The following is a 25,829-nucleotide window of genomic DNA, read 5'->3' as shown; positions in this document are numbered from 1 at the left end:
GATACCGGTTTCTTAAGATGATAACACGTATTTGGGAAACTAGATTAAATGAAGTTATTCGGGTAGAGCTGACAGTAAGGGGCAACTGCAGGATTTTATATAATATGCTCATAACTATTATGAATCTTACAGAGAGGAGAATGTGGTTTCCCCAATTTGTTATTCCCATGGAATCCTTTCTGGCAGGACTCTTACTAAGAAATCTTGGACCAACATTCTTTGGAACATAGCTTATACAATTTTACATTGGAACTGGGATGATTCCATGAGACTGGAGTATGGGCTCAGCTCTCTCATGATTTATTCTCATGGTTTATTTGCTGGCCAATGTCAATTTTCAGAGTGAGGGAAAGGTATCTGCTTTGAAACTTAGCCCAGCAACATCCATCCTAGGCGATAAATAAAAAGTTCTTATTCTCTTACCTTTTTACAAACCCTACAGAGAAGCCCTTAGTATGTGCAGGTAACATTCTGGGAGTTGTTTCCCAACCTGGGCCCATAAACAGAGGCTGGCATGGACCCTGAAGAAAGACTGTCAGATGCAAATCATGGTCCTGCCACTGTCTAGCTGGGTCACCATGGGGAAAGGGATATCTCTGCACCTTACTTCCCTTACCTGTAATAATACCATTGGCCACATCAGGCCGATCTGAATCAATGAGATAATGTAGATAAAGTACTTAGTTCAGTCCTTGGTGCATGGTGAATGCTGAAGAAATGCTGATGATTAGTTTTCCCAGAATGGCTCTGGGCGCAGAGAAAGGCTTGGTTCATTCCTAAGCATGCAGTGGATGAGTGGATGCTTTCTTCCAGCCGAATGGCTGGGACAGGGACCTGGGAGCATGGGGCGGGGGTGGTGTTCTGCTGCCCATGGGGCCTTTAAGGGCCTCAGACTGGAGGCTACTCCAGGGTGGGCAGAACACTGGTCTTGTTCACTGTTGCAGCCCTTAGAGAGTAACTGACACAGAGCTGGAGCCCTCAAAACATCAAAAAAATGGAATAAGTGAATATAGACAACTAAATGGGAAGCAGTCCTTCTATGCCTAGACGAAATTAGCCTCTAGGTTATTAAGAAAGGGTGACTTATTTTACTCAAAAAGAAATAGAAAACTTTCTAGGAACTATCTTTTCTGAAGATACATCTGTATTTGTGTTAGGCCCATAATGATGAGAACCATTGTGGTTTTCAGGCCATTATTCTTAAACATTTACAATTATTATAATTGATGAAGTAGGTCTTCTAGGCCTAAATGTTATTTTTGTAGAATCTCAGGCTGCCTGTGAGCAGAAGTGTTGGCACCCTGCGATGACTGAGCCGCATGTGAAGAGACTAAGAAATGGGAAGACTGGTATGAAATCTCACAGTGGATTATGAGATAAACTAAGAAAAGTACTTGAGACTCTTGACTTTCAGTCCCATTTAAAAAATCACTTTTCCAAGCCTTCACTAAAAAAATTTTTTTAGAAGGCAGGATAAAAAGAAAACATACTAGGAATCAGAGGCTTTATTCAAGAAGATCAATTGGTAAAACATTTCTGAAGGGACAAGGATGCATTATTTCATATAAATTAATTGCCTTAGATACAAATAAAAATACATTAGTCAACTTACAGGAGCACTTTCAACCTGATTGATCCACAAACACATCTCTTTTCCAAATCTATGCCTGCTTGACCAGAAACATAAGCTTATTAATTGAATGAAGAAATGGAAATACAGTAAGAAGTCAAAGGCTTTTAAACCAGTCCTGGGATCTAATGTTAGCTTTACAACTGGGTAGCTGTGTGACTTTGGGTGAATTAGCTCTCCTTGTTAGCCTCAGTTTCCTCATCTATAAAATAGGGTTAATCAAATCTGCCTCAAGGAATTGATGTAAGAATTAAACAATGTATTCCCGAAAGTTCCCATAGTAGGTGCTCAAAACATAGTTATAAATATGTAAATACATAATCTATGTTTACATGCATAAATTTATAAATACATAAAAATATACATGTAGAGGAAGGAGGAGTGTTCTGTAGAAGCGCTAGAAGATGGAAAAAAGAGACAAAAGAGTATCTATGCTGTAAGAATTTACATATAATATTTTGGGCTCCATACTAGATGCAAAAAATTCATTTTGTCCATTGCTCTGAACTGAAAAAGGAACTTTGGCCAGCCCTCAGCCAAGAGTTCCTACTGGCATCAAAGAACTAGCAATTCCTTTTCCCTGAGACAGAGTCTGTCTCCAACTCTCTGTCTTCCTTGAACATGCCTGGCATTGCCAGACCTGGGCCTCCCTAATTTCACATCCTTGGCTGGCAATCTGCATCAGGGGTAGCCAATCATACTATGCACACCCCTGCTCACTACCCCCATCTCTGAGCCTTTTTGTTCACTCTTCCCATCAGCCTCTTCTTCCTCTTGGGAGCAGCTCTTTCCCGCCTGGCTCCCTGGATCATGGTGCCTGTCTTAGCTTCCTTTCCAAGAGTCTAATCCTTAGTTTTAGAGACACCACTATTTACCGGACAGAAAAGAATGATCAGTAAGAGTGCAAACCACGCCAAACCATGTCTGATGTCAACCGCAAAAGGGTTTAGAGCATGTGTGCTCTGATTTCTGCCTTCTCTCCAGCCCCTGGCATAATGTCTGTTATAGAGTTAGTGCTCAACATGGATTTCCTGAAAGGAAGAAAGGAAGGAAGTTTTTAAAGGAACAGAACCCTGTTAAGATAGATCAGTTTGAACTTTTTCATCCTACTGGCCTGACACTTAATTCACATGCACTGGTTCAAGTCAGGTCAATAAGCATTTTATTGAGCACCTGGTGTTTATGGAGGGCTAATGGCCAAAACTGGCAGACAGAGGTGGTGCTATCAATGTCTGTATTTTGTAAGCTTGAGCCAGAGGCTTTCTAAAATGACAGATGAATATGGGAATATAATATATTAATTTCCCCATAATTAGGCTTGACCAGAAACTCAAGAGATTTGGGAGCCAGAGCTACAGAATCACTCACTTCTCCACCAGCCACTACAGAGAAAAAAAAGCTGTTGTGAGAAAGGAGGCTTGGTTTCCAGTTCTGGTTGTGTCTTGCTCCCTTAGTGGGGCTGAGCAAGCCGCTCAACCCCTCTCTGCTTCCTTTTCATTATTTATAAAAAGAGAGCATTGGAGATGATTCTCTAAGGGTTCCCTCTGATTGGAAATTCTATGTTTCTGGGCTACCCAAAATAGTTTTGATCAAAATATTTTACTCAATGGTTCTAAAGGTCAGAAGTGCTGGAAAGGATTAAACAAGGCAAGTTATTTTGGATATAAAATCGGTAGTGTTAGAGCATTCAAGAAATCCATTTTAAAAATCAGCCAGTGATTTAAGAGGTCCTGTATCCACAGTGGGGACTTTGTGAGGCAAGTGAGGGTTAGACCTTCATGTCCCTATGCCACAATTTCACTGAAGGATTTTAACCATAAGACTTAATTCTACAAAAGTTAGTATTTTAAGTTCTATTATCAACAAAGTTTAATTGTAGAGTTGCCATTTTCTCCTTTAAAATAACGAAGACTAATGAGTTAAGAGAAAAAGATGGTAAAATAGTTGAAAGGATTATGGATTTTGACAGAGAGCTGGAATCTTTCAAAATCATTAAATAGACTTTCTAAAATTGGAAAATACAATCCTTGAAATTAAGATTTCACTGGGTGGTTTTAACAGTAGATTGGACACAGAGAAAGACAGAATGAACTAATTCAAAAATAGGTCAGTAGAAAATGCCCAAACTGAAGCACAGAAATAAAAAGAGATGGAAAAAACAGAGCTGAGTATAAGATACATGTGGGGCACCATGAAAAAAGTCTAATTTCTGTGTAATTGGAGACCCAGGAAGAGAAGAGAGACAGAGAATGGGGCAGAAGTGATCTTTGAAAAGGTAATGGCCAAGAAATCTTCAATGTTGATGAAAACATCAACCCACGGAGTTAAGAAACTTAGCAAATTGCCCAAACCTCTCTTTGCTTAAATACAAAGAAAACCACAACTATTTTGAACACCAAATCAAACTACAAGAACCCAAGGATAGAAAAGTTAAATACTTCATCTCATTCCTCTACTCAAGTGTCCAGTGGTTTGTCTCCTCCCTTAGAGAAAAGGCCACCACCCTCAAACTGTGAAAAAGTGCCATGCAACGTGCACAACCCCTGACCTTAACCTCTCCGACCTCACCTCCTATCACACTTCCCCTGGCTTAGTCTGCTCCGGGCACTCTGGCTTCCTTGCTGTTCCTGGCCAGGCACACTCGTGTCTCAGCACGTCTGCTATTAGTCCTGCCTGGAATGCACTTCCTCCAGATGACATGACTCATTCCCTCAGCTTCTCCAAGCATTTTCTCGGGTCTTCCAGGGAGGCCTTCCTGGACCATCCTATTTAAAACTGTTTTGCCTCCTCCTAGAACTTTCTATTTCTTTTTCCTCGCTTATTTTCCTCCATAGCACCCATCATTTATGATACCCTAGTTATATATGTTTATTATCTGTCTCACGCTAAATATAAATGTGGAATTGTTATCTGTCTTATTGACTGCTGTGTCTTCAGTGTTAGAACAGTGCCTGCACATGTAGATACTCAAATACTTGTGAAATAACTGTATGTTATGTAAGGTTTACTGCACTATATGATACCTCTCTGAAACTAAAGGCATAACGTTACTAACCCATTATTATGAAGGTAAAGATTTTGACTTATTTTCTAATAGTGTAATTAGTTGCTGTTAGGTTATTCCACTCAAAGTTACTCTAGAAGTCTCATTAATCTGTATACCAATTTTTACTATCAAGGAATCACTGAGACACTATCAGGGAATTCACTAGATGTATGATAATCAAACTATTTTACAGATGATGCAATGTATTTTGAAACAAAGAGAAGATCAGAAAATGGAAAAGTATTTTGAACTTACTCATCTGACATAATTTTTTTGCCAAATGGTAGTCTTGGCCCATTTCTGCTCTCAGGAACTGGAAAACAGGAAGAAATGCTTCAGGTATGTAGTTTCACAAAGATAAACGTCCATTATAAACTCCCTAGAAAATATTCCATTAATGATTAACTATTTTGCTTTTAACATTTACATATGTTTTTCCACGAGTGAGTCTGTAATCAATTAGTTAATGAAGAATATTAAGGACTTCTAAAGGCAGGGCAACCCAGAATAAGTATGATTCCTCTGCTTTGCTGTGGCCACACTGTGTATGTGCTACTGAACAATTTGGGAAGACACAGGTTGATTCCACTGGCAGAGGCAGGGAAGACATTAAACACTTTAACATCCCTTTGGTTCAGATACAGCTTTTATTTGCAAACTTAGTCCATAATTACACAACAACACTTAAGAAAAAATGTAGATTGACAATTACATATATTCAGTATTTTCCAGTATTGCTCTTGTACTATATAGTTTTGCTTTTTACTATTTTTATTACATTTTCTGTTACAAAGTAATATATACTTTCATATGTAGGAAATTTAAATGCTAAACTGCTCGCAATTAAAAAGCATCTATATTTCTACCATCTAGAGATGTTTACTTTTAACGTCTCCATGTATATTGCTTAATATTTTTTCTGTAAATGAACACATACATTTACAAAAGCGAGGATTATTCAGTAGCTTTTAAAAAATATACCACATACCATAATCATTTTCTCCCCATGGAATTAATATTCTTATGTATTTTTACTTACTTAGGCTCTACAATTTACTAAACTATTTTAGACTGTTTCCATTAAAAAATAACCCTTTACTTGGATGATTGTCCCTACTTGTGTGTGACATATTCTGAACCACATGCACAGTACACTAGGTTTACTATGTAAGAGATAGGGACATGTAATAATGTGAGAGTCTTGGTATTGATCTACATATGAGTATTAAGAAACTGAAGTTGGAAAAAGAATCACTAGAATGAGCAGATGGAACACTCACTGGCCCTCACACAAGGCTGAGAAGAGCTCATGTTCTCCCCAGCCAAAGTGGAAGGTCCTCTTAATACACAGAACACTGGGAAGAGTTCTCATAAGGGTATGAGTTAGTGTCCCTACACTATAAAGGTTGCCCTGGATCCTTCCAGCAAAGTTTAAAAGCAAGACTCAAATAGAAAAGCCTATTTCCAAGTAATGCAACTGTCCCAGACCAAAGTTCAACAAAATGAAAAGAAAAACAAAAGTTTGTATCCAAGAATATAAAATTTATAATATCTAGGATTTGGTAAAAAAAAAAAAAAAAAAAGTTACCAGGCAGGCAAAGATGCAGGAGAAAACATAATCAGTAGAAATTGATCTAGAATTGAGAAAGATGATAGCATAACAGACAAACATGTTAAAATAGCTATTATAAATCCATGCCGAGAGACGGAGAAGATGGCGGAGTAGAAGGACGCTCGCAGGTCACCCTCTCCCACAAATACACCAAGACCCACAACTACAGACCCACTCAGCCAACCAGAGCACCTGCGGAACTCCGACAGAACATCGCCCTCTTCAAAAGATAAAGACGCCAAAAATCTGGTAGGAGAAAAGGAAAAAAGAAAGAACAAAAGGCAAAGCAGCGCGGGACGGGTCCCGCGGGGAGGGAGCGGCAAAGGAGGACTGGTGCTCGCTCGCTGGGTCTCCCCTCTCCAACTGAGAGGCCAGCGGGACGGAGGGGGAGCCTCCGAGGCTCGGATCTGTACAGAGCAGCCCTTGACTAACAGAACTAAGTTAAACGGGCACAGAGCGTCCCCCCGACACCCAGCCTGAGACGCGGGCCGGCAGCGGCGGGCAGGGCCAGGCTGCACAAGCCGGGCGGAGGACGGAAGTGGCTGCACGGAGGCAGCCCCGGGGGAACGCAAGGGGCTGCGCGCCCTGGCTGTGGGTGCACAGGGCAGAACAACCTGGGCCCTCCATAAAGCAGCAAGGTTGATGTGCTCTCGGGGGAAGGGTGCACACCCCCATCTCTGAAAACCCGCGGAAAGTTTTCGGGGGAAGAGAGGCGGGGCTCAGGCACAGCCGCCGTATCCTCCGCGCTTAGCACTCAGGCGGGGGCGGGCACGAAACCTGCATCCGCACGGAAGGGCTTAGCAGCCTCAAAGGCCAGACTGAGACTGGCCTGCAGCCTGGGGCAGATAGGATCCTTCCATCCTGGTCCCTCAGAGAACTTGCTCCACAAAGACAAACAAGGAGCTGGATTTTGGCTCGGAGCAGGGACAGGGCTGTCCCTCGGTCTTCCCCGAGCCCACCCGCGGAGCGCCGACCAGGGCGGAGCGCGCAGCCGCACAGAGAGCGGAACTACCTGCGGTGCAGGTAGAGGGAGAGCGGCCCCCGCCTTTCGGGCAGGAACACAGCCCCTGACCGAGGCGCTGGGAGGGGGCACGACCCGCCCTCCTACCTGGCCAGTCTGCAACATCTGACTGCGGCATCTGGAGGGGCAGCGACCCGCCCGCCCACAGCAGAGAGCTGCACCTGACCCAGTGTTAGGAGGAGGGCGATCTGTTTGCCCACAGGTGCTGGGAGCAGCACAGAAGAGGGTGCCAACGGAGGGCCTCTGAAAACAGCAAGCTGAGCTTCCAAAACAGGACGAAGACAGAAAGACTTCACATTAAAAGCACACAGACTCCAGGAGAACACCGACAAACCGCCCCCCCTTTTTTTATTTAAATCTGTTTTTACCTGTTCTATTTTCTATCACTCTCTTAATCTTTACTTCTTAATTCATTTCTATTTCTCTTGGGTTTTGATGTCCTGCTATTGATTAGACACAGGTTTCAAATACATCTATTCATCCCCCCCCCCCCTTTTTTGTAAAGGTTTTAAAAGGACGTCTCAACCCGATTAATACTCTGCTTCAACTCACTCTTCTATTATTTATTATACACTGTTTTCAAACCCTCTTTCTCCCTTCTTTTAAAATTCTTTCTCTCTCTCTTATTTTTTTTTTTCTTTTTTTCCTAAGTTCTATTCCTAAATAGGCATCAGATAGATAAAATCCTTAAGGACCAAAATAAACAACTGATACTCCATAAACCACCGTGACAAAGAGCTATGAGCAAGATGAAGAAGCAGAAAAACCTTTCCCAATTAAAAGAACAAGAGAAATCCCCTGAAAGAAAGATCAACGAAATAGACATCGATAGCCTACTAGATCAAGATTTCAAAAAAGGAGTGATCGAATTGCTGAAGGAATTAAAAGAGATAGTGTTTAGAGATATAAAATATGTCAAAAATGAAATTGAAGCTATAAAGAAGAGCCAAGTAGAATGGGTAAACTCATTGACAGAGATGAGGAATGATCTAATAGCTGTGCAAAGCTGACTAGATAATGCAGAGGAACGAATTAGTGATCTAGAAGACAGGGCAATAGAAAGCACCCATTCAGAAGAACTACAAGAGAAGCAAATAAAAAATAATGAAAATAGCATGAGGGACCTATGGGATAATATAAAGCGTCCCAATCTTCGCATAATAGGGGTCCCAGAAGGAGAAGAAAGATCAAAGGGGATCGAAAAGGTTTTTGAAGAAATCATGACTGAAAACTTCCCAAACTTAAAGAAGGAATCAGATATCCAAGTACAGGAAGCTCAGAGGGTCCCAAACAGGAAGAACCCAAATAGACCCACACCAAGACATATCATAATCAAGATGGCCAGAGTCAAGGATAAAAAAATGATTCTAAAGGCAGCAAGAGAAAAGCAAAGAGTAAGTTACAAGGGAACCCCCATAAGGCTCTCAGCTGATTTCTCTACACAAACACTACAGACCAGAAGGGAGTGGCAAGATATATTCAAAGCCCTGAATGAAAAAAAGATGCAGCCTAGGATCCTTTATCCAGCAAGGCTATCCTTGAGGATAGAAGGAGAAATAAAGAGTTTCACAGACAAAAAAAAGCTGCAGGAGTTTAGCAACACTAAACCCATGCTAAAAGAAATATTGAAAGGGCTATTCTAAATAGAAAAGCAGCAGGATGCTACAGAAATGAGAAACACACAACTGGAAAGGTGATAACTCATGAACTACAAATAAAGTAAACATGAAATTATAAAAGAAGACATACAAATCACTGAAAGTGGGAGAGGGAGGCAGGGAAATATAGAATATTTTTTTCTTTCTTTTTAAAATTTTTTTAACAGTAGGATGGGTTTGAGATCATGTTACTATCAGTTTAATAGAAACAGTTATAGTAATGGGTTGACAGATTTACAAAAAAGGGTAACCACAAGCCAAAAATTTACAAAGGAGTCACAAAAATTAAATAAAATCCATGATAATACAAAGGAAAATTATCAAATCACAAAAGGAAGAAGAGAGGAACAAAGAGGATATACCAATTCAACCGCAAAGATAAGTTCAAAATGGCAATAAACACACATCTATCATTAATTACTGTAAATGTTAATGGACTAAATGCTCCAGTCAAAAGACACAGAGTGGCAGACTGGATAATAAAGCAAGAACCTTCAATATGCTGCATACAAGAGACCCACTTTAGGGAGAAGGACACATATAGATTGAGAGTGAAAGGATGGAAAAGGATATTCCATGCAAATGGAAAAGCCAAAAAAGCAGGTGTTGCAGTACTGATTTCAGACAAAATAGACTTTAAAACAAAGGCCATAAAGAAAGATAAAGAAGGACATTTTATAATGATTAAAGGAGTGATACGAGATGAGGATATTACACTCGTTAATATATATGCACCCAATATAGGAGCACCTAAGTACATACAAGAATTACTAACAGAGATAAAGGGGGATATTGATGGGAATACAATCATAGTTGGAGATTTTAACACTGCATTAACATCACTAGACAGATCTTCCAGACAGAAAATAAACAAGGCAACAGAGAAATTAAATACTACAATAGAAAAACTAGATTTGGTGGATATTTTCAGAGCATTACACCCCCCAAAAATAGGATATACATTCTTTTCAAGTGCACATGGAACATTTTCCAGGATCGATCATGTACTTGGGCACAAAAGAAACCTCAACAATTTTAAGAAGATAGAAATTATCTCAAGCATCTTTACTGACCACAATGCCATGAAACTGGAAATCAACAACAGAGAAACAAAGGAGAAAAAAAGGAAAGCATGGAGATTAATCAATATGTTATTGAAAAAACAATGGATCAATGAGGAAATCAAAGCTGAAATTAAAAAATACCTTGAGACAAATGATAATGAAAGCACAACCACTCAAAACCTATGGGACACAGCAAAGGCAGTGCTAAGAAAGAAGTTTATAGCAATACAGGCCTTCCTCAAAAAAGAAGAACAATCTCAAATTAACAATTTAACCCACCACCTGAATGAATTAGAAAAAGAAGAACAAAAAGCCCCAAAAAGCAGCAGAAGGAAGGAAATAATAAAGATCAGAGAGGAATTAAAAACAATAGAGATTAACAAGACCATAGAAAAAATCAACCAAACCAAAAGCTGGTTTTTTGAAAAAGTAAATAAAATCGACAAACTTCTGGCCAAACTCACAAAGAAGAAAAAAAAGAGAGCACAAACTAGCAAAATAAGAAAGGAAAATGGAGAAATTACAACAAACAAAATAGAAATACAGAATATCATATGAGTATATTATGAAAAACTATATGGAACCAAACTGGATAACCTAGAGGAGATGGACAAGTTTCTGGAAACATACTGTCCACCAAAACTGAATCAAGAAGAATCTGAACACTTGAACAATCCGATCACTAGAAAGGAAATAGAAATAGCAATTAAAAACCTCCCTACAAATAAAAGTCCAGGACCGGACGGCTTCACCGGGGAATTCTACCAAACATACAAAGAAGAACTCATACCAGTCCTTCTCAAACTCTTCCAGACGATCGAAAAGGAGGGAATACTCCCAAACTCATTCTATGAAGCCACCATCACCCTGATACCAAAACCAGGCAAAGACACTACAAAAAAAGAGAATTATAGGCCAATATCACTGATGAACATAGACGCCAAAATCCTCACCAAAATTTTAGCAAATAGAATCCAACAACACATAAAAAAGATTATACATCATGACCAAGTGGGGTTCATCCCAGGGACACAAGGCTGGTTCAACATACGCAAATCAATCAGTGTAATACATCACATCAACAAGAGAAAGGACAAAAACCACATGATCATCTCAATCGATGCAGAAAAAGCATTTGATAAAATTCAACACCCATTTATGACAAAAACTCTCGCCAAAGTGGGTATAGAGGGAACATATCTCAAGATAATAAAAGCTATATATGACAAACCTACAGCCAGCATAGTACTCAACGGTGAAAAACTCAAAAGCTTCCCACTAAAATGTGGGACAACACAAGGATGCCCACTATCACCACTCCTATTCAACATAGTCCTGGAAGTCCTAGCCACAGCAGTCAGGCAAGAGAAAGAAATAAAAGGGATCCAAATTGGAAAAGAAGAGGTAAAAGTGTCATTATATGCTGATGACATGTTACTATATATAGAAAACCCTAAAAGGTCCACACAAAAGCTACTAGAGCTGATTGAAGAATTCAGCAAGGTAGCAGGTTACAAAATTAACGTTCAAAAATCAATTGCATTTCTTTACACTAACGATAAATCAACAGAAGAAGAAAGTAAAGAAACAATCCCCTTTAAAATAGCACCCAAAGTAATAAAATATCTGGGAATAAATCTAACCAAGGAGGTGAAAGAATTATACACAGAAAACTATAAACCATTGACGAAGGAAATTAAAGAAGACTTTAAAAAATGGAAAGATATTCCATGCTCTTGGATTGGAAGAATCAATATTGTTAAAATGGTCACACTGCCCAAGGCAATCTACAGATTTAATGCAATCCCTATCCAATTACCCAGGACATATTTCACAGAACTAGAAAAAATCATAATAAAATTCATATGGAACCATCAAAGACCTAGAATTGCCAAAGCATTACTGAAGAGAAAGAAAAAGGCTGGAGGAATAACTCTCGCAGACTTCAGACAATACTATAGAGCTACAGTCATCAAGACAGCATGGTATTGGTACCAAAACAGACATATAGACCAATGGAACAGAACAGAGAGCCCAGAAATGAACCCACAAACTTTTGGTCAACTCATCTTTGACAAAGGAGGCAAGAATATACAATGGAATAAAGACAGTCTCTTCAGCAAATGATGTTGGGAAAACTGGACAGCAGCATGTAAATCAATGAAACTAGAACACTCCTTACACCATACACAAAAATCAACTCAAAATGGATCAAAGACTTAAACATAAGACAAGATACAATAAACCTCCTAGAAGAAAATATAGGCAAAACATTATCTGACATAAATCCCAAAAATGTTCTCCTAGGACAGTCTATCCAAGCAATAGAAATAAAAGCAAGAATAAACAAATGTGACCTAATTAAACTTACAAGCTTCTGCACAGCAAAGGAAACCAGAAGCAAAACAAAAAGACAACCTACAGAATGGGAGAAAATTTTTGCAAATGAAACCAACAAAGGCTTGATCTCCAGAATATGTAAGCAGCTCATACGACTTACTAAGAAAGAAACAAACAACCCAATCCAAAAATGGGCAGAAGACCTAAACAAGCAATTCTCCAAGGAAGAAATACAAATGATCAATAGGCACATGAAAAAATGCTCAGTATCACTAATTATCAGAGAAATGCAAATCAAAACTACAATGAGGTATCACTTCACACCAGTCAGAATGGCCGTCATTCAAAAGTCCACAAATGACAAATGCTGGAGAGGCTGTGGAGAAAGGGGAACCTTCCTACACTGCTGGTGGGAATGCAGTTTGGTGCAGCCACTATGGAAAACAGTGTGGAGATTCCTCAAAAGACTAGGAATAGACTTACCATATGACCCAGGAATCCCACTCCTGGGCTTGTATCCAGAAGGAAATCTACTTCAGGATGACACCTGCACCCCAATGTTCATAGCAGCACTATTTACAATAGCCAAAACATGGAAACAGCCTAAATGTCCATCAACAGGTGACTGGATAAAGAAGAGGTGGTATATTTATACAATGGAATACTACTCAGCCATAAAAACCGACAACATAATGCCATTTGCAGCAACATGGATGCTCCTGGAGAATGTCATTCTAAGTGAAGTAAGCCAGAAAGAGAAAGAAAAATACCATATGAGATGGCTCATATGTGGAATCTAAAAAACAAAAACAAAAACAAACAAACAAAAACAAAGCGTAAATAAAGGACAGAAATAGACTCACAGACAGAGAATACAGACTTGTGGTTACCAGGGGGGTGGAGGGTGGGAAGGGATAGACTGGGATTTCAAAAGTGTAGAATAGACTACACTGTATAGCACAGGGAAATAAACACAAAATGTTATGATAACTCACAGAGAAAAAAATGTGACAATGAGTGTGTATATGTCCATGAATAACTGAAAAATTGTGCTAAACATTGGAATTTGACACAACATTGTAAAATGATTATAAATCAATAAAAAAATGTTAAAAAAAAATCCATGCCATATGCTCAAATGTAGAGAAAATACAAACATGGTAAGAAGAGAAATGATAGTTACAAAAATATTTAAAGAAAACTTCTAGAGATGATAAACAGGATATCTTAAATGAATATATATATAGAGAGAGAGAGAGAAAGAAAGAGAGGGAGAGACAGGTGGGTAGGGAGGCAGAGGGAGGGAAGAACAGAGATAGACTTAATAGCAGATTATAACAGCAGAGAAAATATGAACTTGAATACATAGCATTAGAAATTTCTAAAATAAAATACATAGAAAAAACAGGAAAAAAGAGGAACATCAGTGACCTTTGGGACAATACTGGGTGGTCTAACATTGCATAACTATAGTCCAGCTGAAGAGAGGGTGGGTATAGGTTCGAAAAAAAATATCTGAAGACTTAATAACCAAACATTTTCCAAATCTGGTGATAACTACAAACTCATAGATCTGAGAATCTCAATGAATAGAAGAAATGTGCCACATCAAAGTACATCATAATCAAATTGCCAAAAATAATGATACAGATGAAAAAAATGTGACAGATGGTAAAAAAAAGACACATACATGTAAATAAAGATAAGAATAACAGCAGACATTTTGTCTGAAACTAAGCAAAAATAATAGACAACGGAGCAACATTTCCAAGTACTGAAAAAAAAAAATCTGGCCCCCTATAACCTCCAGCTAATGAGTCCTTTAAAACTGAAAATGAAATTAAGACTTTTTTTCAGATAAACAAAAGTGGAGAGAATTCATTTCCAGCAGAACTACATTATGAGAAATAGTAAAGAAAGTTTTTCTGGTAAAAGGAAAACAGTACCAGGTGGAAATTTGAATCTATACAAGCTATGAATAAAAACTAGAAATGTCTTTCAAAAAATTAATTTTTAAATTTTAATTTAAATTTTCCAATAAAAAAACTTTTTAAAAGATAATTGACCATCTTAAAACAAAAAGAACAATGTATTGTGGGGTTTATAGCAAATGTACAAGTAAAATATATGACAACAATAATACAAAGGATGAGAAGGGGGAAATGTAAATGTACTATTATGAAGTTCTTTATCATAATACACATGAAGTTGTGTAACATCAAAGGCAGACTGTGATATCACAACAAGCGAGGTGAAACTATTTTCTCCATAGAATTATCAGTAAATGTTTATGTACAATTTTGGAGTGACATTCCAGGCTTCAGTGCTTTTGCCAATGCTGTTTCCTATGCTAGGAATGCCTTCTCAATTTGTTCCCACACGTCCCTCTTCCTTTATGTTTCTAAAGCTCCATTCATGTCATTTCCTCTAAAAATCCTTCCTGTACCCCATTTCTCCTGCTTCTTTTCTCAATTAATCACTAAATCCTCCCTGTTCCCAGAGAACTTTACAAACACCTCTACTAGCACATATTCTATTAAAAATTGCATTATATAAATATGTGCCTGTTAGTTCTCAAGGGTAAGGGCACACTTTTCTTATTTATTTCTAAATATCCCCGGTAACTGGCATGTGCCCAATAAGTAGAAAGTTTTTCTTAAAGCAGTCTTTGAAGAATTTTATGACCAGACTTCCCTTGTTCTTGTTTTTGCCCTTACCAGAATACTGTAAGTCAGTTCCAGAAACTTCTCTCACCTCTACCCTGGTTAAAGTAAGAGAAATGAGTAGCCATGTAAGCATCTGTATGTGGGCAAGGGTCTTTTTACTATTTTTCAATCTTTAAGGCTATACATTATTTAGCTATTTTAGTATTTTTAAGTTTCTTAAGTTATAACGTACAAGTAAAACTTACTTCTGTCATTAACTCTAACGGGGCATGAGTATCCTTATTAGTGTTCCCGTCTTCCTCATTATCTTCATCAACGGTATCATCTTCATCATCATCATCTGTTGATTCAGACAACTGGATATCATCAATCTCCTGAGGGCAATATCCATTCTTTTCCTTCCGCTCTGCAATGATTACATCTTTGTTCATTTCACCTAAAGCTGAATATATGTAATTTAATCACTAAATATTGAAAAATATTCAAACATTAAAAATGGTTACTCCTAAATTATAATGTAGCTAGTGTACATGTTTACTATATGTCTTCCTGATCTGGAGGGTTTTGTTTTTTTTTTCATGACTAAACAGCACTGCAGTAAACATACCTGACTTCCATTTCCAAAAAAAGGTATTAAACCTGCTAAGTCAAAGAGGAAAAAGCCAGACAATAACACTGAGTGGATGTTAGTGTTAATTGTTTGGTGCTTGAAATGGTAATTAATGGAGAACAGTTTTGTTTGAAAAGAATATAATACTTTCAAGAAAAAAGAAATCAATGCTATTCTATCCACAGAAATTAATTTCTTAAATTGCCCTAATAAGAATGTAAATAAAGAAATAAAGAGCTTACAAAGTAGAAGTAAGACTGGAGAGGTTGAAAAGTGAATAATTATTAGGCATGTATGTCACTCCTTTGATCCTTGAAAATAAAGTTTTCTCCCTTTCTCTACACACACACACACACACAGAATAGGAAAAGATACATGTGAAATGTTCTAGATACAACCAGATGTTACATAACATTATTGATAATTTTTATTAATGTCAAGTCACAGTACCTATGACCAAACATATATGACTGAAAAATAAAAAATAAGCACTACTGATTACTCATTCAGTGCCCAGGAACACAAAAATAAACCATCACTGACCTCAGGGCACTCGCTCACATTCTAACTGTGGAATCAGAAACAATGGATAATGGTAACACTGTATGGGAGTACATACAAGTGATACAGACTTGTATCAAAGGAGAGACCCATCCTGGCCTGAGAGGACCAGTTTTCCCAAGGAGAGGGGACAGCATGAACCAGGGCAGAGAGAATGTGTGTGGAGCAACACTTTGATACTGCTTACGGGTCAAATTTGAGGCTGAAATGGTGACCAATGTGACCAGATGAGCAGGCAGGGGCAAGCTAATAATGGAGTCTTGTGGCCCAGCAGCCTTGGAGTCAGAACTTTATCCTAAGAATGAAGGGGCTAGTCATGAAAGATTTAAGTAGGGAAACAAGTATGGTCAATTCTGCATTTCTGAAGGAACCCATGGATACCAGGCTGGAAAATGTCTTTGAGGGGAAACCAAAAACAAAAAGAGCAAGGAGAGAGGTTAGAAGTCTCTTTAAAAATCCAGATGAGATAGACGGTTGATAGAGCACTGTTAAAATAAGGATGGAGAGGAAGAGATATATTAGAGAAATATTTAAGAGGTAAAATCTCCCTGGCATAAGCGACTGGAACATTTTCCAAATTTCAGTAATTCTTATACTATCTTCATCCATTTTGCCACCTGAGAGTATCACCTATACTATTTACTTAATACTTTTCTTTGAATCTACTTTTTTAACTTAGAAATTTTGCCAGATCATATTATCATCCATGAAACTGATGGAAGTATTTTTTAAATAAAATAACATATAATCATAGCAAATATTATGTCATTACTCTTCTGAATACTACATATATAAACTCATTAATTCAATATCCCAATGAAGTATGTACAATTTTTGTCCCATTTATAGTTGAAACTGAGGGACAGAGAGATTAAACAACTCACCTATCTTCACACCACTAGTTAAGGTAGATCTGGGAGTCAGTTTGGTTTCACAGTCAATACTCTTAACCAAGACTTGTATTATTTTTTTCTAATACACATTAAAATATACCACTTTTAAAGCAATTGCTTAAACAGTTTACCCTGTGTTTCCTAAAATTATCTCTTTGGGAAGCACTACTGAGCTTGCCAACTCCTTTGGCTCTACAGATGAACTTCACAGTTGCAACCTGCACTTGTGTTATCATCATCGCCTTCTTGTAAGAGTCTGAGTGTCTGGAAGTCTTGTGAGATGCCTTCTTTGATGGGAGTGTGGCCATGAGCTAGTCTAAATAATGTAGAAACACTAGGGTTAGAAAGAAGAAAATAAGGAAATGTAGGAAAGTGTGAGAGAAGACAATGTTAAGAAAATGCAGACCAAAAAAAGTTGGGCAAACTGTTGACTCTAAGCAAAAGTGCTATCCTCAAAAGGGATACAAAGTCCTTCCATGAGGGGGATGGTGGGGCTAGTCAGGCCATCTACCTGTTTCCTTTACAGTTGCCATCGGCTCACAACCACCCGACTCTTCCAATGTGCACCCAGCCTGTTCACCGACTTATCACAATGACATCACCAGGGATGGTCATAATAGGGGATTAAGAACTTTATGTGATGTCACAGGGACTCATTCAATTAACAAACACTCAGGATCATAAGATAGCTTTCCTGATTCCTAGATCTAAGGTGTCTTCCCTCTCCTAGGGGCTGTTTATTTACATTACAGCACCCATCCCAACCTGTCATTGTCTTGCTTGTTTGTGATTGTTTATCATTATTATTTAATAGTTGGCTATCTTTTGAACTTCATAAGGGGAAGAACACTGCCAATTTACTAACTATTGTATCCACAGCTTCTAAACAAGTGCCTGGCACTCAGTAAACCATGTTGAATAAATAGAATTCGTTAATGCTTTCACAGGTATTTCAATTCATTCTGAAATGTATGTATATGTATGACTGAAACATTATGCTGTACACCAGCAATTAACACAACACTGTAAACTTAGACTTGAATTAAAAAAGGGAGAATTTTTTTAAAAATCTAGTACCTATCCTTATCATTTTATGTAATGTATACCCATGGATTCCCACCTGAGTATTGGAATCATCTGGTATACGAGGTTGAAAAATTCCTCATTCCCATGACTTATCCCAGACCTATAAGCTGTCAATAGCTCAAAGGTCCTAGAGCAGGAGGGCTGAATTAGAAGCTACAGTTACTTAAATAAAACAAATTATTTCAGCATGTTATTACCTGTGTTTTCTTTTACGAAGGAAGATGACCATAGCTTAGACTGTAGATTTGTTTCTATAGCTTTATTTTCAATCCTCTTTGAAGATACTCTGTTTTCAGCATTCTTTAAAGAGACTTTATTTTCAATATTTCTTGAAGAGATGCCCTTCCTAAATGTTAGAGTGGAAAAATACTTTTCTAAGTCACAATTATGTTTAAGGTTTTATATGGATTCATACACACACATACATTTAATATAAACACAATATAATACACCAACAATAAATAACTAAAATGCAATTATCTTTGTGGAGAAGCATTAAAAATAATTTTTACTAATGATTAAAATTCTATTTCTACTAGGCATTTGTCACTGCGTAATGATTTTAGAATCTTTTCAGAGTTAACATAGAGCATTTAAGCGATCTATTATATGAATATCTCTGGCACATCATTGTGATATGACGGAATAAAATTATTTAAGGAATACATGCCTTCTGGGTTTTTTTTCTTTAAGTCTGTAAGTCAGTTCTTACCATTACGAAATGCTAGGTTTATTGGGAGAGTCCAACCCTAATATTAATCCCTGGACGTATTATAAAGCAGCCTGCTTTTTCGTTGAATGGCTAAAATTTAAATGGGTTAATTTTCCCTTTTAGCCTTTAAGCCTGAATTCTCACATCAATAGATAATGCATTGACACAGAGGATTCTTGTGTGGTCCACTCTTTTTACAAAGACAGGCATCCACCCTGGTGGAAAAAGAACCTCAAGTTCATCTTAATATTCTTTTACTGTGTCTCCTTTACTGAGTTTAAAAAATTCAATTTCTAGTTTGCATGGAAAGATATAAAAAGACGTAAAGTATATTTTCCCCCAAAGTTATGATGACTATGTTTTATGTCCATTGAAATGTGAATCTAGAACATTAGTAGTTAAATTAGTGGTTTTGTACAGTGAGTTAGCAAATACGCTGAACAGCTTGTTATATTTTTAATACTATGAGAGGGAATGGAATCTTCACTTCCCCAGTATGTGCTGCTAAAGCAAAATCCCTCTCTGGTAATGAAAAATGCACAGCAAAGATGATTTGCATTTGTTCTGCCTCTACCCTCCCCGATTTTCTAATTGTGAAAGAAAGAATCCGAGAAGAAACCCCACATATGAAAAGTTGAGAAGTCATTTTAGTACTCAATTTCTAGCATGGTGGGAGTCCTATTAAGCCAAAGGTCACCACAGTGATTACTAGAATTCATATGCTCTAATACCTAATCTATATAGGAGACTTTACTGCCTTTCCCACCATCCCCCAACCCCGGCCACAAATTACAGTATTTCATTGAATCTAAGTTACCATCTATTTGTTTCTCTCTTTTTAAAAAATTGAACTATAGTTAATTTACAATATTGTGTTAGTTTCTAGTGTATAGCAATAGCAAAGTGATTCAGTTCTACATACATATACACACACACACACACACACACATATATACTTTTCATATTCTTTTCCATTATAGGTTATTATAAGATATTGAATATTGTTCCCTGCGCTATACAGCAAATCCTTGTTATTTATCTATTTTATACATGGTAGTCTGTATCTGTTAATCCCAAACTCCTAATTTCTCCCTCCCCCAACCCTTTCACCTTTGGTAACCATAAGTTTGTTTTCTATGTCTGTGAGTCTATTTCTGTTTTATAAATAAGTTCCTTTGTATTATTTTTTTAGACTCCACATATAAATCATATCATATATTTGTCTTTCTCTGCCTAACTTAGTTCACTTAGTATAATAATCTCTAAGTCCATGCAAAGATACCACATTACAAGACATACTGACTTATTACAAGACATACTTACAAGATATTTAAGAAAGAAAAAGCTCTAAGATCCCATCAATTGTAAGGGATGTTAAAATACAAACAAAATGTGTGTGCTTCAGAATCTACGAAATATGGTAATTATATATTCACTAAGTTATATCTCTAAGGAGGGAAATTTAGCTAGTCTAGTTCTTGGTATGTGAATAATTTAAAATACCTTTAATAATCTTAATGACACAACATACTCAACGGCCTGAAGACAGATAGGATATTACTATTTGGAAGCAGTGAATATGCCATAAAAATACATATGAGAAGTGACAAAATCATCATTTTAACAGTAAAATATGAACTCCTTTTCTGCTCACTTTCTGACAGTCTTTTCTTGTATATAGTTTCAAAGTAGTAGAGGCCCAAACTCCAATCTCCTCTTCAACTGATGACTTCACTTGAGAATGTGACATTATTTATGGTAACAGTACCTCTAACCATTTAAGAAAAACAGATAACCAGTAGACTCTAAAAGATCTGTTTTCTTTAAATACAGTTTTAATTGAGGAAAGATTCAAATTTTTACTTTGAAGATGAAAGGCATTTAATTTAGTATCTACTAAGGTTAGAGAGTCAGTCAAGTTAGATATCCCACTGGAACATATTTATGCTAGAGAGCAGATAACCTAGACTTTGGAATTATTTCTTAGTTGGGGAGGGGATAGCTCAAGTGGTAGAGCGCATGCTTAGCATGCCCGAGATCATGACTTCAATCCCCAGTACCTCCTCTAAAAATAAATAAATCTAATTACCCCTCACCTCCACCAAAATAGAATAATTAGATAATACAACAACAAATAAATAAAATATATATTAAAAAATTATTTCTTAGTATGTTGAACACATTGGACATGTTTATGAAATGTCCCCAAACTTCTATTGGAGTTAATAATTTTTAAAAGAAGTTTATATTTTAAACTTTGTTTTCAAATGATTTATATTTATCAAACATAAGCCTGAAACAAAATTAATTAAAACTTACTTTTTTGAGGCTGTCTTAGATACAGTTAGAGAGACCTGTGTTGGTGACATAGAAAGTTTGCTTGCCAATCTTGGTCTGCGTCTAAAGAGGCATTTACTTAAAGTATAAAAATGGGAATAAAAAATAACATGTCATACATTTTAGAAGACATAAAACATATGATTATGGAATAACCTTTAGATGTAGGTTTTCAACCTCAAAGGGTTGAGTGCTGTGGGTTTGCTTTAGCAATTTTCCCCTCCCATCTTTAAGTGTACTTGAAAGCTTGACCAAAAAACCAACAGATCAAAGGTCTAAGACCTAGAAAACTTTGTCCAGCATTAAAGACATATGCTACTTTTACTGTTGAAAATAGTTTGCTAATTAAGTGCAATCTGTTGGGTAGATAAACTCTTTGATGGGATCCAGGAGGAAAAAAGGAAATGAGAGATTTGGGCTTTGTGTGCAGGGAAGTTTGAACTCCTAGTTTATAAAGTCCACATAGTCCTTGTGACGCAGATTAGAATGAAGAACCAATCAGAAGATTAAGGCAAAGAACTTGTGGGGAAAGAAAACTTCTCGTTTTCCCCACCCTAACCTGGCCAGGACCTGGTAGGAAATTTCACTTGCCAGTCACACTGTGGAGCCAGAAGGCAGGTGGAGAGTGGAATGTAAGTTACATAGAGAAAATACATCAGCTTTGCAGGTTAATCACACTGTTCCCCAAGTAAAGTTCCCCCCGTGATTTTCTGTTTTCCTATTTAATCTTTTTTTTTTTCCCCAGGATTGGCTCTGTTTACCTTCAAGTCTGGGTGAGGTACCTGAGGTGACAAAGTCACACACCTATGAAGTTTATTGGCTCCCTACCCACCCCTCCAGCTCCCCCACTCCAAACAACCAAACCCAACCAAACTCAAACTCTTCTCTGCCAGTAACGTGGCGGGAACATGATCATGCTGCCCTTGCAAAAAGTAGTCTGATAAGCAGATACAATTATTAATGAGGTCAAGAGAACAAGGAGCCAGTCTGCTTTCCTATTCTGGCCCAGACTGCATCTGGTTTATCCTCAGGATGTGGATTCCCCCTTGCTCCAATTCCAGCAGTGCTCATCACAGTCTAGAACACTGGGGTTCACAGACACAACAGTAATTTATTTTCATTAACGACTACTAACTCCCATTATTATTATTGAAAGTTATATCATATTTCCCTCAAAGACTACTAAAATTTTCTTAGACTTTTAATTTAAATGTTTTCAACCATGTAATAGGATATATAATACATAATTACATCTAGATTAATATACTTAATGGGGCATTAAATTTTTTCTGGTTGTCTATATCATTTAATCTGTAATAAACACAGATTCTCCATCACTGATCTGTAATACATTACTTTCTCTTTAACATAAAAATATATATTTAATATACAATTTACAACAAAAGCCAAGGTGGGCCATAACTTTAATTTTTACCCTTGACAATATGAAAATTAAAATATATGCTGCATAAGGTAGAATGTTCCCTAGCCAATAATATTCAGAATAAGTCAAAACAGTATCAATTTGAATAGAATCCCACCAGAATGGCACCTACCAATCTGTCAATAGTTGATCCCCATGAATATATTTTTACGATCAACTTTTCAAAGTGTAATTTTTCATGGAATAAATAATTGAAGTTTTTTTTCAGGGGGTTGGAGATGATCATATCAGGAAAGGCTTTCATAAATTATCAGAATCAGTGCCTTGAACAAAGCAGGTAGTTAATATTTAGCTATCAAATTAAAAATGGACTATAATTCTTTTTAACACCAATCTGTTCAACTAGTTGGTGTGATTATTTTCCTTACTTGATAGTAATGGTTCTTCTCATAGTAAATTAAGAATCTGTTTGATTTTAAGGTAAATATTCATTTAAAATTATATTCTCAAAGAAATGAGCAAGTATCAAAGGGAAAAAGGAATAAGCAATGAAAATTATATAAGTAAAATACAGAATACTTGATGTTTAAGGATTTTAAAAGCAGATTTGAATATTATCCACACCTCTACACTTTTATAAAAATTCCTTTTTCATTTTAGATGTCCTTTTATCTAAGTAACAATTGCTTTGACTGAAGCAAAAGCTCAGTGCTAATCCATGCATTTCTGGCCTTTCAAATTTAATTGGGTGACAAATGATTGCATTATCTAGTTCTAATTGCTTGAAAGGCATGTGATAGATCAGATGCACAGCCAGAGACATCTTACTCTGATATTGCCTCATTTGGTTCAATCACCACTTTTTCTGAAAGAGAAGAAAAAAAAATCAACTCAGTATTTTACCAATAATGATATTCTTAATAGAAATTCCTGACTGGCAAATATTTAGGCACTGTTTGAATGACAGGCAATATAATAAAGGATTTAATTGCTAAGTCTTTCAACCACACTCAACCATCCCAGTAGACTGTCTTCTTAATATTCAGGACAAAAGGGTGGTCAAATATATTCTTTTTCAGTAATAAATCATTTACCCTTTGGATCAAGCACTGGCAATCTGCCATTCTGTTGATATTTTGGTGCCTAAAATAGAAGCAGAAATAAAAACTAGTATTATCAATATTATTTTAGTTTGCAGTATTTGAAATAATTCATTCATAGCCTTTATATAAACATTTCTATTATCTAGGCTAAAATGTAATTTTATACTTAAGCCAATTATTCAAAAACTATATAAACTGATGGTAAATTAGAAGTGAAGCATCCTAAAAAATAGTTTATATGTTTACCTTCACAGCATCTGTCTTGTCTAGATAATTCCTACAAAAACCAAACTATTTACTTCACAAGTCTTTAAACACTAGTATAAATTTATTATTATAAATACTAGTAAAAAAAATGCAGTATTCAGTCTGTTGGCATGGTAGTAAACACATATTTTCCTTTTGTATTTAGCAGCATTATTTTCATCCTAAGTGAAAAAAAAAAAAACAAACCATCATTTGTCTGGATAATGAAATTAGTTTAAAAAAAATTCTAGAGGAATCAACCCTTCCTCTTCTTCCCATTCACCTTGGAGTTTATGTAAAAAGAGTATAGGAATAATTTTATATGTTAGGAAAGTGATATATTAAATTAGCCTCTAATTCTCCATTACCTTTTTGGTTTTACGTAACTTGGACCCTAGATGTAGATCCAAATACAACCAATGGCAGGTTGAGGGCTCCCCTTTCCTACAGAGCTGACCCCAGAAACCATAAATTGAGCGTGGTGTATGTTTCTAACACCGCTTTTCTCCTCCCACTTTAACAAAGCAAAACAACATGTAACCCAAACCACCTGCCACACCCCAGTTCATCCATGTTATGAAAAACACCTTTGAAGAGTGTGTATTAGCCAGAACAAGATATTTTTCCATGATATTTCAAGAAACAGTATTTTCAATAAAATATTATTTCAACAAACGCATTTAAAAATTAACCTTTGATTTTATCCAAAGATACATTTTAAAATACAATTCTTACCTTATACATTCCGTCATGGGTTTATTAATATTTTCAAGTTACAATGTTTTCTCTGTGAAGGTTTACCTTTTTAAAGTTGGCCTATATAGACTGAATTGCCTACAATTTAGTTCTTTATATATCTGAATCAATTCCATTCTAATTGTAAAGATCAAAAATAAACTCTCAAGGTGTTGGGCTTTTTTTTTTAATGTGTGAGAGATGCCACACTTAAAGTTTTCGTAAGTAATAATTCACTTGCCCTCTCCTCCCCTAACATTTGTCCCCAGATCCCAAGCCAGGCTTTAAAAATTATTAGTAGTACACACCTAGGGATTTCTGGAATACAAAATTCAGGGCCAAAACTATAGACAATAAAGGAGAAGCTTCACTATTTTGCATTAAGTTTTTCTCTTTTTAAATCTCCCTCACACTGATTTTGTAACCATACCCTCTGCTGTAGCTCCTCTCTGAAGTACCCAGAGCATAGTATCTTATGTATATTTCAGATATATGCTAAAAACCACCACCCAAGGGAAGAAACTAACTACTTGATGATCGAAAGCACTTGGTCCCCAGACCTCTGGCACCTAGGGGTTGATAGTGTTGACCTCCCTGTTACCTCAACATCAACCAATCAGAGAACTGTGCATGAGCTGATCACGTACCCTATGACCCTCTCCCTTACCTGGCCTTTAAACATGCTTTGCTGAAAACCTTCGGGGAGCCACCCCATCCTCCTTGCTTGGCCCTTCAATAAACCTTTCTTTGCTCCAAACTCATGTTCCAGTTTGTTTGGCCTCAAGGTGTGTTGGGCACATGAACTTGCCTTTGGTAACAATTTGCACTCTGGAGTAAAGCAGTATACATAAACTTTTGCCTCAAGCTTTGTTTTCTGATCTAGCCAGATATTATATATGTTATTAATTTGATTATCCCTATGAGAAGCTCAGAGAGAGAGCTAAAGTCCTTCAGAAAAGCAAGGCCTCTTTCTGGGAAAAACTGTTGTAGAAGACCAAACTCTAGGATAAATGAAAAATTTTACTCCTGATTCTCTAGGGCAGTAGAGCTCAGGAGCTGAAACAATCCAATAAATGAACCAAAGAAGGCCTTAACAAAAGATATCTGAGGTGGCCTCTCATGAGA

At 36.9% G+C, this 25,829-nt stretch overlaps 1 protein-coding gene across 12 annotated transcripts in view; it reads right to left on the bottom strand.

Moving 5' to 3' along the window:
- Positions 1–25,829, bottom strand: part of ERICH2 (glutamate rich 2) — a 35,890-nt gene that overhangs the window by 1,960 nt on the left and 8,101 nt on the right. For 3 of the 12 annotated variants that reach the window (XM_074363861.1, XM_074363864.1, XM_074363866.1), the window contains 6 exons: positions 23,715–23,763; positions 23,449–23,485; positions 21,219–21,314; positions 18,385–18,533; positions 15,283–15,479; positions 4,932–4,989 (listed from right to left, as the gene is read on the bottom strand). In XM_074363861.1, coding sequence (XP_074219962.1) covers positions 4,932–4,989; positions 15,283–15,479; positions 18,385–18,533; positions 21,219–21,314; positions 23,449–23,485; positions 23,715–23,763 — 586 coding nt within the window. The remainder of the gene's footprint in view (positions 1–4,931; positions 4,990–15,282; positions 15,480–18,384; positions 18,534–21,218; positions 21,315–23,448; positions 23,486–23,714; positions 23,764–25,829) is intronic. The other 9 variants (XM_074363862.1, XM_074363867.1, XM_074363870.1 and 6 more) reach the window with 6 other exon arrangements.

Source organism: Camelus bactrianus, chromosome 5, assembly GCF_048773025.1.
Source record: "Camelus bactrianus isolate YW-2024 breed Bactrian camel chromosome 5, ASM4877302v1, whole genome shotgun sequence".
NCBI classification, from domain to species: Eukaryota; Metazoa; Chordata; class Mammalia; order Artiodactyla; family Camelidae; genus Camelus; species Camelus bactrianus.
This window is presented reverse-complemented; position numbering and strand designations above follow the sequence as displayed.